We start from the raw sequence: 15897 nt of genomic DNA, 5'->3' as shown, positions 1-15897 counted from the left end.
AGATGGAAACAGTCTCTGGTCACGACTGTTGCCAGCACGGAGGCATAAAAATCTACAAGTCACAGTTGTTACTTCAGCTGACAAAATAAGTGACTGTCAATTGGAAATGAGAAAACTGCTTTTGTCTTCTTATTTGTGAAATCAAATACCCACTGTTTAAAAAAATTATAAAAAATTTCAAGGGGGTAAATCAAACATTAATGCACCATGTGATAACAGAAAGCTTGACAAGTGAGGCAATAGCGAGGGGTGAGGTTTATCAAATGGCCATTTAATATGTGCTAAAGCTTTATTCAAGTTTATTTTATTAATTGTCTACACACCTCACTTCCAATCCAACAGGTCTGTGATTCAGATGCCACCTGTGGCTACCTGGAGCTCGTAGAAACATGGCAAATGTTTTCACAGTAAGAACAACTGAAACTCTTTGACTGAAGCTTGAGGTTTCATAACCTAACTGCAGGATACCCATTCAAAGATATAACAAGAACTACAAACAAAATGTCTGTCAACTGAAAAGAGGTTGTTTTTTATGAATAAATCCAAAATGCTTGCTTTTGAAAAATTCAGTTTTGATCTGACGGCTCATTGCAATATGTATTTTTATACACAGAGGGATTTGTAACCCACTTTTGAAGCCATTGAGTGCCACTCTGCTTGGATGGTAGAATCCTCTCCTGCACTGGCACTTGTACTTGTCCAACACAAATCCATGGCCAACGATGGGAGTGCACTGAGAGGAAAAAAGGCAGAGACAGACAGTAGATTAGAAAAAAAATGATCTTTGCTCACCTAATTTAGTATCACAGGAGGCAGTTGCATGAAGGCAAAAAGTGAGAAGCCGTGGCAGAAATGATGCGAGTGTTAAACAACAGGAGGAGGAGGAGGATGACTGATCAAGATGGTGACTCGCTCTGTTTGTGCTTCTTAAATCAAAAAGCTAGTGGGAGTAAAATGATGATAAGACAGAATGAAATATATGTATATACAACCACAAAATTGTACAAAAATTTGGTAATTTTTTTAGTCTACATGCAAAGAATTTATAGGGATAGTTTTACTGTAATTTGGAGAGAGGGGCGGGAGGAGTGGAGTGGTTTACTAGTACTAGCTTGATTTCCTGAATTTGCATACTGAACTGTCACTTTAAGGAAATTCTCAAGCAAAAATGCTAGGCTCACTAGTTCCAGAGATTACATTTGTAAGATTTGGTTGTTTATTATAGTAAATTGAATGTCTGAATAAGTCACTTTAAGTAATAGAATAACCAATAAATTGAGAAAAAAAAGAATTCTGCTTCCTTGGTAAAGAATAAAGAAAGCCAAATATATCATCCACAAATAAAAATCAATCAAAACAGAAGTCAAAGAAACATGAAGCTAAAATTACAGTCACTGCAAAGTCCTAAGCAGTGACTGTGTTGATTGTTCACTTGATATATTTTCAATACTTCTCCTCCACAATGCGCTTCAGCCTGCCTATTGAGCAAGTGTGTGCTATGAAGTGATGGAGTTTCCATATATTTGATTTGTAGGAAACTGGTCCACATGATTCATGATACCTAATAATGGGATTAGTATAGACTGCAGAGGATACTGTGGGTTTTTTATTGTTTATTTATCACCGAAGAAAGAATCTGATTATTTTCCAGAGTTCCAGCAGTTAAAACAGATATCATAAACTGAACAAAGTACAGTTCTTGTGCTTTTTCACTGCTTTTGATGATAATCCTTCTCAAGCACACTGCAATGTTTGGGCTCAGTTAATGGTCTCAGTTGTTTCAGTCATGTTATTGCATTTTCTACCTGCTACTCTGCAGCATGAAGCAACAGGCGCCCCGGTTATAAACATTCCTAGTGTCAGGGGAAATCACAGGCTTTTGCCAAGGAACAGGGAAACTAATTAATATCTAAATTAAGCATTAAGGGTTGTTTGCAGAATGTAACTCCACCTGGATGATCCCAGGTTGCATTGAAAACTGAGAGACCTACATGGGCTTACACACTATATTGTCAAAAGTATTCGCTTGTCTGCCTTCACATGCAAATGAACTTAGATAACAACCGATTCTTAATCCATAGGGTTTAATATGATGTTGGCCCACCCTTTGCAGCTATTACAGCTTCAACGTTTCTGGGAAGGCTGTCCACAAGGTTTAGGAGCAGTCTCCGCTCTAATTTATCCCAAAGGTGTTCTATCAGGTTGCGGTCAGGACTCTGTGCAGGCCAGTCACGTTCTTCCACACCAAACTCACTCATCCATGTCTTTATGGACCTTGCTTTGTGCACTGGTGCACAGTTATGTTGGAACAGGAACAGGCCATCCCCAAACTGTTCCCACAAAGTTGGGAGCATGAAATTGTCCAAAATGTCTTGGTATGCTGAGGCATTAAGAGTTCCTTTCACTGGAACTAAGGGGCCAAGCCCAGCTCCTGAAGAACACCCCCACATCATACCCCCCCTCCACCAAACTTTACACTTGGTACAATGCAGTCAGACAAGCACCGTTCTCCTGGCAACTGTCAAACCCAGACTTTTCCATGGGATTGCCAGACAGAGAAGCGTGATTCGTCACTCCAGAGAACACGTCTCCACTGCTCTAGAGTCCAGTGGTGGCATGCTTTACACCACTGCATCCAACGCTTTGCATTGCACTTGGTGACGTAAGGCTTAGATGCAGCTCCTCGACCATGGAACCCCATTCCATGAAGCTCTCTACACACTGTTCTTGAGCTAATCTGAAGGCCACATGAAGTTTGGAGGTCTGTAGCTAGTGACTCTGCAGAAAGTTGGCAACCTCTGTTCACTATGCGTCTCAGCATCCACTGACCCCGCTCTGTGATTTTACATGGCCTACCACTTTGTGGCTGAGTTGCTGTCATTCCCAATCGCTTCCATTTTGCTATAACACCACTAACAGTTGACTGTGGAATATTTAGTAGCAAGGAAATTTCACGACTGGACTTATTACACAGGTGGCATCTTATCACGGTACCACGCTGGGATTCACTGAGCTCCTGAGAGTGACCCATTCTTTCACAAATGTTTGTAGAAGTGGTCTGTATGCCTAGGTGCTTGATTATATACACCTGTAACCATGGAAGTGGTTGGAACACCTGAATTCAATGATTTGGATGGGTGAATACTTTTGGCAATATAGTGTACATCTGGAGCATAAACACTCAGTGGGATGCACACACAGACACCAGTAAGGTTACACTCATGTGAATGCACATATCATTGTTCTAACTGCAACAAATCAGACATTAATGCTCATAAATAGCTCATTATATATCTCCTCTGGGACAACTGCTGTGTTCAGCAGCTTGGTTATATTTGTAAATGATGAATCTGTGGCAGTAACCTTATTTTTTTCTATATTATTCAAAAATATAACCCATGCTTAGGAGTATTTCAACATTTTGGGAAATGTGCTTACTTGCCTGTTGAGATTTGGAAAAAACATATCCCACTCTGATGCCCCAATTAGCATAGAATAAAGCATGGAAGCAGGAGGAAATACCCTGGCTCGCTTCAGGAGTTCAGAACTACACTTAGCAACACTTCTGAAACTCTGTAATCCGCTACCACATTTGTCATTTTAAGCACATGCAGTATAATGTGTTAATTACTGTGCTACAACATTCACTGTGTGCTGGATAAGTAAGGATCAGTGTGCAGTTAGCTTAGCCTAGCATATTTGCCACATTATACTAGGAAGGGAAGTGGGTCATGTGATGTACTGTCCAACCACATTGGAATAGTTGTTCAGAACAGCCACACTGAAAGGCAGAGTGACAAGCCGCCTGACATGAGAGAGGTACTTTACTGAGCTTCTCAACTAACTCTTAGCAAGAAAGTAAATAAGGAACTAAGTGCTTTCCCAAAGTGTTAAAATGAAGGTAAAATTAGATTGCTTTTTTAGAACTGCACAATTCATCAAATTTATTCAATCTCCAATTCAAACTACAGCCTGATATAATAAATATTAAACTGATATTTTGCAATTTCCTGTGGATTCAGACTTAGTGTAAACTTTATTTCAGCTAACAAGGAATAACACTTGTGAACATTAAGAATATAAATCAAGTGAAAAAAGATATCTGAGTTTAGTATTTCAGTGGTACTCTCCTTTCACAACATATCATTCTGAATAATAATCAAGTATTTATTATATATATATATATTTTATTTTAAGTGCAGAAGTTCCACATGCTTGAACTTCCCAGTGAAGTTCAGCACACATCAGCCCAAATCTCTAAACTGGGAAGCAGCAGTAGGAGAGGCTGTACAGGGTATAAATGTCTTCACTGAAGTGCAAATGACTGACAGAATAAACAGATACAGTAAATAGCTGCTTCAATGTTGCACCATTGAAGACAGGCATGCCTGGGAGATATGATACACGTTTCCAAGTTTGGGAAGAAAGAACGTGAGCTTTGCATCTTGGCGACTTGCTCTTTGCATTTTTCTTATGAGGTATTGACTGACAGAAGTCTGCAGGTACTGCTCCAGCACATGAACTGTGACAGCCGGGGATCCTTAAGCAAGTTTTTTATAATATGTGGTGCATTTTCATGACTGTAAAAGCATGTACAAACAGACCAATGCAGCACTGTACTGTAGCCTACACAGGCTTTCTCCACAGTAGCTAGAGCAAATATGAATTAGTCACTATTTATTTTAATTCCACAGTTATTTTAATCTGAAAATTTAATATAAAACACACCCAGCTGATCACACTTAATAAACCAAGATTCTGAGTCTACAGCCATGCTAACAACTCTGTGGTGCTCTACAATAGTGATGCTTTTTCTTTAGCAGGTAACAGAATGTTTGTCTTGTTTTAAGAGTCAGGGGATCATCAAAGTCATCAGGATTCATACTCTCAGGACTATGAATGTCTATGCAAACCTCATGGCAATCTGCAGTATAGTTGTTGAGATATTTCAGTCTGAAGCAAAATGGTGGAGCATTTGACCAACATTTGCCATCTCTGGAGACAAACCGCTAGCATGGCTTGAAATAGAGAATGTGAGGTTGTTGTCATGCCTTGTTGAATTTTGGTGAAATGCAGCATTTTGGGTGGTTCAAGCTCATTATCCATCATAAAGATATACTGTAGACTACATACCTCTAAAAGTTCATTTAAAATAATAAATACTACAGCTACATCCAATATCTGATGCTTCCACTACATCCTAATGTCCCCTTAGTCTTCAGTTTGAGCACACAGGACAGAAATCAATTGAAGTGTTTGTGTTATCTGCTGACAGCTGCTAGCTAGCATTAGCTCCCAAACCAAGAGCTGAGATCAGGGTGCAGTCAGTAGCTACAGTCAGCTTAGGATATCCATTCTGAATTACCACAGTCAGTACAGTGAGATCTAAACCCTTTAAGCCACTTTTTAGCCAAACAAAACAAGAATATATGCAGGTAAATTATACAATCAATAAGGTAAATAAGGTAAAGCCTCCCTTCTAAAATGGCGCCTCATTCCAACTTTCAACACACTGTGACATATGTGCATATTCTTTATAATTCTGTTATAGATCACAGCACTTTACTATCCCCAAAACAGGCAAAACAGATTTATTATATTTACAGTATACAAATAAAATATGTTGCATATAGTGACTTGCTTCCTCACAGGAAGTTATGAATAGAAATTAAAGACCAATATTCACAGTTGGAAAAAAAACTGTAAGTGCATAGTCTATAGACAGCTGGGTAAACATACAATAGTTCTTTTTTTCTTCTCATAGCCAGGTTGATAAATGCTACTGTTCTGTGGATAGATGTGTTACATATTAATGCTTTTGAAGTTGTCCAAACAATCACAGTATAGTACACCTACTGTATGTGTTGCTGCAGCCAAAATGCTGCTTCCAAAATATTGGAAATATATTATTACCATGCAAACTCACTCATTTGTTACATTTGCAGAAAACAAAAGAGACAAAGATAGATACTTATATAAACATACACAGCACAAAATAACAAATCAATGAACTGCCATATAAACAAACAACCACACACACGCTAATTCAGCAACAGACATACACCACTGGCATTTGTTATGAACTTATTTTCTGCTTACTCAAAAGGAAGTGGAGACTCATTAAGATAAGACATACCCAGGGACACTGAGGTGGGCAAGGATGAAATATGATGCCTATTTTAGGCCTTTATTTGGCAGTGTGCATCAGAATCATTTTGTTTATTAATCCTGTCTTTGCTGTCACAGCAGAAACACTTCTTGTTTCCAAGTGCATCTGAGAACACAGCAAATAAGACTGAAATAAATACCTGAACATGTTTGGTTTAAATATTCCCACCGATTTCACCCTTGTCTGAGAGGATTAATATTGTTGTTCCCAAGCGAAGCAAATGCAATTTAAAATGTTTAACAAGTTATTGTAAAATATAATACACATAGAAAATAAGTTTGAAACACAACCAAAAGAATGTTTTTACCAACACCCACATCTCCTGTGCCCATACAGTACAGATCCAATGAGTATAATCAGCAAACATGTCACACAAGAGACTGACATAAATCATCAAAAATAAAAGAATGTCACCCAGCACCTCTGAACTGCTTCAGAAGCACACTACCCCATATGACTTTCACGAGTGCTGCATTTTCCAGCAACACACAAATCTACAAGCAGTGAGTTTGACAGTGCTAAGGCCAGCATCGCTTTTTTCTATATTCTAAGGGCTATAAAATGACTGTTTGGCATGCCTCAGTTTGATGGATCATCTTGACCGCAAGCTGAGAGTGAGAAAGGATTTTATAATTGTACCTTACTTTGGATGCAGTGGTGGCTTTTAATTCCATGTTTCACTGACAAGGTTCAAGGCGGCACTGTCAATCACAGAGTTATTCTCTAAAGAAGGGCTGCTGGGGGAGAGGATGTTTTATTACAGAGCCAAGCTCCTTGTGCTTTCTCATACCTTATATAGCTTCTCAAGTGGCTTTTGATAATAATGTATTTCTTTTGAAAAAAAAATTGCCTGGCATACTTCAAGAAAGTCGTTAAATATTGTGATTTAGACACTCCAGCACTGGTTTTATAATGTTATATCTTCAACCGTTATCCTGAAGGAGAGATCATATGGAAAAAAAGAAAATTAGCCTGAAGATCAGATTAAAATGCCATTTCATTTCACCTTATTCAGTAAGCCTGGCACAGTGTTCATGCTGACAGAGTGAAGGTATAGTTTGCTTAGTTCACTTGAACCAGTAGTGAGTAGCATATACATTCCACCATTGTCCTTTTCAGTCAGCACAGTAGCTAGTAGTTTTAACTGTGAGCACTTAACATATTTTACAACACTGCCAATCTTATCCACAGTTACTCCATTTTTAATACAATTTCTCTGGCACAATTTTCTAGCTCTTTAGGTACATTCCATCCTGATCTCCAACCAGGAAAAACAATGGTCAATGATCACAATACCAAACTTATTTGCATTATTGAACAAATCGGTGATGTGGCTAGTAATTCAATCTGGCAAAAAATTGAATTGCAATTGCATTTGCAAAACGCTAGCTTAGCACCAAATAGCTTCACCCATCACTTGCAAAATAGTGAGTGGTTGCATCACATTCTAGTGCATTTTCTAGGATGGACTTACAGTATCTTTACGTGCCTATGGCATGCTCATTTTGCTCATTTCCAGCCATTTAAGGTTTAATCTTGAGTACCTTTAAATTAGCTTTGCACCAATCATACAGTAACTCCAAATAGTTTGTAATTATATCAGAATGATAAAACTATAGAGCCTCTTCCTAAAAACGAAAGGATAGTTTGTGAATGCACACAACTCCTGCTGCTGTTGTTCTGTTGAAAGTGAGCAGCACAACAAACTGCAACAGCATTAATTAACTGTAATTTCTCCCCCATGTTCATGTGAGCTTGCCTGATATCCACCGGTTCCATTTTAAAAGCGGATTTTTTGTTGACTTCGCACAGTTTTAGGGATAAAGTTCACCTCCTGCTGCTGCACTGTGACCACAGGATGTGGAGAAAAAAACAGGGCCTGAGGTTTCTGCATGTGTGAGAATTTACCCGTACAGGGACTTGCTGTTTTACCTGACCAGGTCTAACCTATGATTAGCTGGACAGCAAAGCCCCCTGGAGCAGTGAAGTTTCAATGCTGGATTCCCCAGGAGTAGAGTACCTGTTTGTTTTGACCACCAGTGTGTCTGATCAGTGATCACAATACCAAACTTGTTTGCAAAGAAAACCTGGCATGGAATTATGTCAAGCCAGCCAAGATAAACTGGGCTCAGTGTGTTGCCAAGAACAGGAAACGGCGGAAAGCACTTGTTGTTGCCTGATGTCCTACAGGCTATGTGATGTGATGCGGGTTGACGAGCAGATTAATGATCCGTGATGTTATTGTCAGTGCTACGCTACCTGTTGGAATTAATTTCACTACTTTGGGACTTTATGTGGTTGTGTAGGGGAAAGGCAAGGACCGCCAGTTGGATCTACCAACCTTGGAGCTACTTGAAAGGGAGTGATGTTTCCACTACTCTGTGGAACTTAATGGAAAGTTTTTAAAAAATACAAGTTGCATGTCTGTTAATGCCTTGTTCCTGTAATGTTAGAGTGAACTGTTGTAAGACTGGAAAAGTTACCACGTCTGCATTATGCCAGTTCAAATATGGGGTTTCTCAATTACCCGCTTTTTTTCATCAGTACATATACTGTTGTTTACCTATCTCTGGAGCAGAAATTCAAATCAGTTAATGCCATTGCGGTTTGTTGTGCTGTTCACTTTTGACACAACACCATTAGCAAGAGTTGTGCATATTCACAAACTATCCTCTCATTTTTAGGAAGAGGCTCTCTGGTTTTATCATTCTGAAATAATTACTGACTTTTTGGATTTATGAGGGGTGCAAAGCTAATCTAGAGGTACCCGAGATTAAACATTAAATGCCTGGAAATGAACAAAATGAGCATGTCATGGGCACTTTAACATCAAACATTGTTTGATGTGTACAATTAATGGTATTGCCCTTTAAATTATACATCATAACAGCCCTATAAAACTGGACAAGGGCCTACTAATCTGCCTAACTAAAATCAATGGTTTTAGTACAACCACCAGCAGAACGCTATATAATAATGTTTAAAACATACTTCACATGCAAATGAAAACATTTCCTCCACAGACTGAAGCATCGTAAAACCTAAACTTCCGCGACTGGACTGCAGTCTGTGATATCTGTTTAAGTTTTCTCACCATGAATTTTGATCAAAATTTGTGAACATGACACCAACAAGGGAGTTGGCAAAAGAGAAAAGAGGCAGAAAGAGAGAAAGCACTCTGAGTCCCTGAGAGATCTATAAATACACTGAAAGCATTAAACCCTAAAAGCATTACAATCACTCGGTCCCCTGGGTAGGGAATCTGCCAGCTGCTGTTTCACAAGACTACCAAGCACTGAAACTCTGGATGTCTGAGGAGACGTGACCTTGGACTTAACCCTGTCTGGAACTTCTCCTTCAATTTAAAAGACAAAAACTGAAATATATAGCTGGTTATTGAGTGATGGCTTGCTGCATTTGCAGTACTGTGACTAGCAACAGAGTCACCAGGAAGGAACGGAGGTGATGGGAGTGTAAATTCAGACATTCAAGGTTGTGAGGTTAGATTCAGGAAATGAGGAAAAATTTGAAAATGTTATCACTGATTGGCTGTGCAGCCTTAGGAAATCTGCCAGGAGTGAAAAAAGTGTCGCTTGGCATTTTAAGACTTATGAGATGAGCCCTCTGATCTCCCACACAACCATCTGGGTGGGTGGTCCCCAGCTCCCTATACAGACTCAGCTGGGAGGTCTTCCTCAGTTAAGATCCAACTGCTGCTGCCGACTTGACAGACTCTTACATTTTCCCATGGCAGCCACTGAGCTGCAGGCAACAGATTAGAGAGTGAATGGTGTTTCTCTGTGGAGGATGAATTCTCTTGCGACTGACGACTGTTTCTCTCTGCTGTCACTCCCCATCCCTCCCTCACGCCCTCGTCCCCCCTACATCCTACATACATCCTTGTATTTCCGCACTTTATGCTGTGTCACCAGCCTAAATAAAGATTAATGAACCAAGATGAATTTGCCAGAATGTACTGCACAGGGCGCTTAATGTCTTGTTAAAAATGTATAAATATTGTCTTAGTTAAATTGTTAGTTTTTGTATAATCATGGTATATAGTTAGAACTAAGTGTCCAGTGAAAAAGAATTAAAGGGCCACTCTAGTCACATGCTTTGAATGTTATCAAACCATTCAGTGTGTTATGGTTAGCCCCCCTCACCAGGAGGGTGAGGGAGAACTAGGGGTTGGACTCAAGATTGCTGACCCAGGTGCTAGTACAAAAAGGGGGTTTATTGGAAAAAACAACAACAACAAAGTAACAACATAACAGGGTCCGTGATACTTACAATAAGGGAAGGACAACTAAGGAGACCAGGACGAACAGGTACACACACAAACTAACGGCAGGAAACAGGAGTAAAGGACCAGGAAGGACAGGCGAACAAAACAGATATCCACAGCACAGGGACTGTCAGCGTGGACGTCTCACACAAAAAAACAGAAAACACTCAACCAACATTCAAAATGAGATCCACAGCACATGTACTATCAGCCGGGAAATCAAAATGACGTAATTCAGGTATGTACAGTAAGGTAAGTTAGGTAATGCTCCGGCAAAGACGGAGCGTCTGCCAGAGGTTTAAATAAGGAGAAAAAGTAGTCATCGGGATGCACCCCAGCTGTGTGCATCGACAAACCAGTTGCTAATTACTGGAATGCAACACAGCTGAGGTGCAGAGCCCACATGATAAAGAGAGTAGAGGAGAGAAAAATGAAGGAGAGGCAGCGGCCGCCGAGCGGCCCTGACACACAGTGACTATTATTAGTTGTTATCTGAACCACAGATGTGTGTTAGTATGGCCCTACTCCACATCTGAGTCAGCTCAGTAGGCTGTTATCGTGTGCTGGACTTGACATGGTTACAAAAATAAACTCAGAGTATAACAGGTGTAGGCACAAAAACAAGTTGATTAGATAGAGTTCGGCAGAGCATGTATCGAGCTGCATATTTCTGTCCAGACCCAATACATTTAGTGTCCAAACCCAACCCGGACCTCACAAGTTTATAGGACATAATGTCCAAACCAGACCCAAGCTCGATGTAGTTTGGTCTGTTTTTCCCCTTATCATTAAATGAAGCAGACGTTTGAGTGCTCCAGCCGTTTAGCCTAAAGTTTGACCTACATGTCCGAACCAGACCTGGACCAGAGCATATTGAACAGAGCCTGAACTCTTTGGTACCAATGGGTCTCGTCTGGCTCAGTTTGGTTATCCACATGCCACAGTGCAATAAAGATCATGCTTTTGCGTAAAAAAAAAAAAAAAAAAATGCAGTTGATTTGATGCAGGAAATAAACAACTGTCTCCCATTTGAAAGTCTGAAACCTAGTCACTCTTTATATTCTGTCACCTACATCATCTGACTTTTAATTATTACAGACACTTGAAGTCGTGTTTTGGAGAGGAGGACTGTAATGATGATATTCATCTTCTGCCCTGCTGCTAGGTATAGTTTTCCACATTTGGTGTATAATGACAGAAATGGTGAAAGGTAAAAACTTCTACAAGGTAGGGATCTTGAAATAGATGGATTCCTGCATCTTCTGGCATAAAAAGAACACCTTCTTAGAATTATTCAGAAAAATCAAAAGGAAGAACATCATTGAAATAAAGGGGAGGTGACAGCAGTGTAGCCCTGAGAGGGCCTCGAAGCAAAAGAAAACCTAGCATAGATGACCTGGTGCAGAACTGTGACAAGCCAGCCAAGATTAACTTAACTTGGGGGAGGCTCAGTGTGTTGCCAAGAACAAGACACAGTGGAGAAAGCTTGTTGTTGCCTGATGTCCTACAGGCGATGAAACGGATTAAGTTTAAAAACACAGGGTTCTACTCTTCCCATAATGCAATTTGATAGCACCTTTTCATTAGACCCACTACGCCATTGCTTTCAGACTTCCTGTCCCCAGCGTGTAACCCAAGCTTTTTGTGGAGAATGTGAGGTCTTGAAGCCTTAGTGGAGATACTCAACAATAAAATGACCTATAAGGTTTTTATCTTCTGGGAGAACAGTCTTGTAAAACATCCGTGTCTGTGGAGGAGGTTTTCAAAGTCTTATGACATTAACAGAATTAACTTCCAGTGACATCTGGTTGTTTCCCATTATTATTTTTTTACTGTAACTGTTCCATAGACTTAACTGTATTATCTACTGAGAAAGTGTCTTGTCTGTCTGTTTGTCTTCCACTGAATCCAGAAATATTGCAAAATGTCCTTTTTAATATAAAGTGTTTTGGTTAGTGCAGCACCGTGGCTATTTCAAACACTAGAGTGATAATCTAAGACCATGGGTTGCTGTAACTTTCAGAGCGACAATGGTTCTGCAATAAAATGATTCTAGTGAATAATGTGCCCAAAACTGCTAATCAGCCTTAAATTAGAAGTGTATCCAAAATTTTCTTTTCTCCGGCTCTAATGGTCATTTAGCATTTGATAATTTGGATTTTTCTTCAGTTCCCATTAATCTTGTGACTTTCCAAATGTACCATAAAGTAGAAGATATGAGCAGATTGATTCGTGCAAAAGCAGTGGAAGGTAAAGGATAATGCCGACTTGCAGTTCATGTGGATTCATGCTTTGTTGTGTACTGTATGTTCCCTGCAGTCTTGTGCAGACAGAAAGTGTTTTTGAATCTATAGTTGAATGTACAGCTAAATCCTCTTACATTTTCACAGCCGTGCAGTATAGCTGTCTTTAGTAAACTGGGGGTATATTTGCCGTGGTTTGAACTGTTTTTTGAAAATGCAGCTTTGAATACAAACTCTGATGCTTTCTTTGATGATGAAAAAAGGGCTTAAACACACACAGACATATGCATTGCCGACTGATGTACAGATGCACTCTTCAAGCCTAGAAATGCTTCAGACTCCCCTGAGCAGAGATGGAGGGCCTCTGGCAAAGGAGAGTGAAACAAGAAAAGACAGATACTTTCTGTCTGCTCAGCTCCTTGAGTCACCTTTTTACCTGTTAGAGATAAGCAGGTACAAAAACAGGTCTTGTGGGTGTCTGCTTTCCTGACACATACAAAATGACATTCCTTAGAAAAAACAAAATATAGAGATATTTCTTTTACCTGTAAATCATTTATTGCTAACATTCAGCACAGTGTCCTCCTCAGCTAGTTCTCCCTTTTCGTATACAGTATTTGAGATTTATACTGACTTTAAGACTTTTGAAGCTTAAAATCGTTCCTTTCTCAGAGAAGACAAGGACCAAAAAATAGTGTGGATCAGTTCTGAAATGTCAATACTTCCAATGCCAAGTTTTCCCGTTCTAGGATCGAGTCCTGTGTTAAAAGATCCATCCTTCTATTACCTATAATGCTTATTCCTGAATAGGGTCACAGGAGTGCTGGAGCCAATCCCAGCTGACACTGGGCAAGAAGCGTGATACATCCTGTGCAGGTTGCCAGTCTATCATAGGGCTGACATGTAGACAAACAACCACACAACCACACACCCACTCACACTCACGGTCAATTTAGAGTCAACGTAAGCTGCATGTCTTTGGACTGCGGGAGGAAACCGGAGTACCTGGAGAGAACCCACGCAGGCACAGGGAGAACATGCAAACACTGCACAATAATGGCCTGGGTTGGCTGGGGCTAGAAGATGGGACCTTCTTGCTGTGAGGCAACAGCGCTAACCATCGTGCCACTGTGCCACCTTGTTAAAAGATCAATATCTAGAATAAGTAGGCTAATTTGTATAGTTTATCTTAAACAGGGCATACAGTAGAAAGTAACACTATCACCAGGACAGTCTAAAGAAATTCCTGGTTGATAGGAACTATGTCTCTCTCTCTCTGCCTGCCTTAGTCATAAGCAAACTGCAGCTCTATAAATATGTGAGCCACTAAGAATCAGAGAAAGAAAAAGATGTAAACTGGAGTCTTGCTTTAACAGAGCGTGTGCCGGTAGGAGGGATGTAAACAACCACCAAGATGGCATGCAGAAACATCCCTTCACAGTATAAGCTGTGTTTCCACTCTGACCAGGGTGGCACTATTTGTTGTTAATAAAAGCAGCAACTTATAGATTCTCCTTTTACTGCCTCTTCTCCATCACTCTCTGTTGTCTGGGCCCGTCTATCTTCCCTTGTTTATTTGCACAAAGTATTGATATTGGTATCAGCGACAACAGCCTAGATTATTATACCTGGTATAGGATCAGAAAAGAAATAAGTGGTATCGCATATCACTACTGCAAAAGACGCATAGTAAGAAGAATCAAACATTTATGTTTATGTCCCTTTATTCACCCCGTAGCAGAGACAGCCAATGGTCATCTGTCCAAATAATTAAGCTTTCAGATGAGGGGGTCTCACACATTACTATAAACAGTAGCTGAGCTGCAGCCATAAAATAATGCTATTGTTTCTTTTTTTCATATTGTGCTTTCTGTGTCTTCATAAAGGCAAATTAGGTGCATACACTGGAATAAGCTGCACTGTAATAATAAGAGGCAGGTCGCCGGTTTCTGCATTTAAAATGTTAGAAGAACAACAACAGTATTTCTCAATTATGACTTGGCCAGTTCATACAGGATGATGATTTAATGTGTTAGGCTGGCAAAAACAGAGGATGACATGCTGACAGATGGCGGGATCATTACTGGCATAGCTTTTCTCAGAGGAGTTAATTGGCTTCAAGGAACTGGAGACACAGATAAGGAGTAAGGGTGTTGGAAAAGGTAAAATGGAAAACATGAGAGCAGATGCATGAGATGGGGGGTAATAGCCAAAGATAAAGAGGATGGAGAGAAATCTGTGGGAGTGTGAACAGCCATGGAAACAAAAGGAGAAGAGGAAGTGTAGCCGACTGAGTAGAGAAAGCGAGAGGAGAAACACAGGGACCCTCCTTGGCTGTCACAGCAGTTTACACTCATTAGAAGAGCTTCTGCCTTTGAAGCTCTTTATCTCCAGTGGCACGTTTCATAGGGCAGAGAAGACTGAAATCACACATGTGCGCCCACACACACACACATGCAAACATGCAGATGCAAACATATAACACACATATGCCTGTTTAAATTTAAAAAAGAACATAAAGAAGAAAAAACCCACCTGCTCAGATGCATCCAGTCACAAATCACCCACACTAATCAAGTCCTCTACTAATTATATAAGCAGGGGCTCCTTATGTAAGATGCTTCATCTATGACTATTCATAATGCATGAAGTCTTGTATTTGGTTCATGGTGACACAGGCTACCTTGCTCCACAGCCTCACTGTATCTAGGCAGACCAATAAGAAGAAGAAGAAGCTCTTGCATCTGAGCAGAAAGTTGTAAATGGTATACAGCAAATTTAAACCACGACACATAGCTAAAGGGTTACACTAGTGTTTATTATAGTTAGACAGAGTTTGAGGGATAAATGGTCAGACATAACCCATGAGGTTTCACTAAACTGTCACTTTAACAAAAAGAGGACATGTTGGTAAAACAGACAGTTTAGAGTAGCAAAATTGAAGAGTGTTAACATAAAAATTGTTCAGCTACAAAGTGACTAAAACATAATATCACAGGAACAATGTAACTGCTGTGGTGACACCCTGGAAACTCTGCAGAACACATGATGCTCTGTCACATTACTACAGACTGTCTTATCTTTCTGTCTGAGACAGTGTGTTTGTACTCAATGGGAAAACCAATGAGCCTCACACCTGACTTTCCCCAGCCCATTTCCCTAAAATTATATTTTCTAAATGGACATTTTTTGCACTAATT

General features: G+C 40.0%; 1 protein-coding gene across 1 annotated transcript in view; it reads right to left on the bottom strand.

The window, feature by feature from the left end:
* Positions 1–15897, bottom strand: part of LOC109974042 (probable G-protein coupled receptor 158) — a 37204-nt gene that overhangs the window by 10814 nt on the left and 10493 nt on the right. Inside the window, exon 3 of the mRNA XM_020624029.1 lies at positions 631–733. Coding sequence (XP_020479685.1) covers positions 631–733 — 103 coding nt within the window. The remainder of the gene's footprint in view (positions 1–630; positions 734–15897) is intronic.

The sequence above is a fragment of the Monopterus albus genome, unplaced genomic scaffold (genome assembly GCF_001952655.1).
Source record: "Monopterus albus unplaced genomic scaffold, M_albus_1.0 scaffold319.1, whole genome shotgun sequence".
Lineage (NCBI taxonomy): Eukaryota > Metazoa > Chordata > Actinopteri > Synbranchiformes > Synbranchidae > Monopterus > Monopterus albus.
Note: the sequence above shows the minus strand (reverse complement) of the source record. Positions and strands in the feature narration are given on the sequence as shown.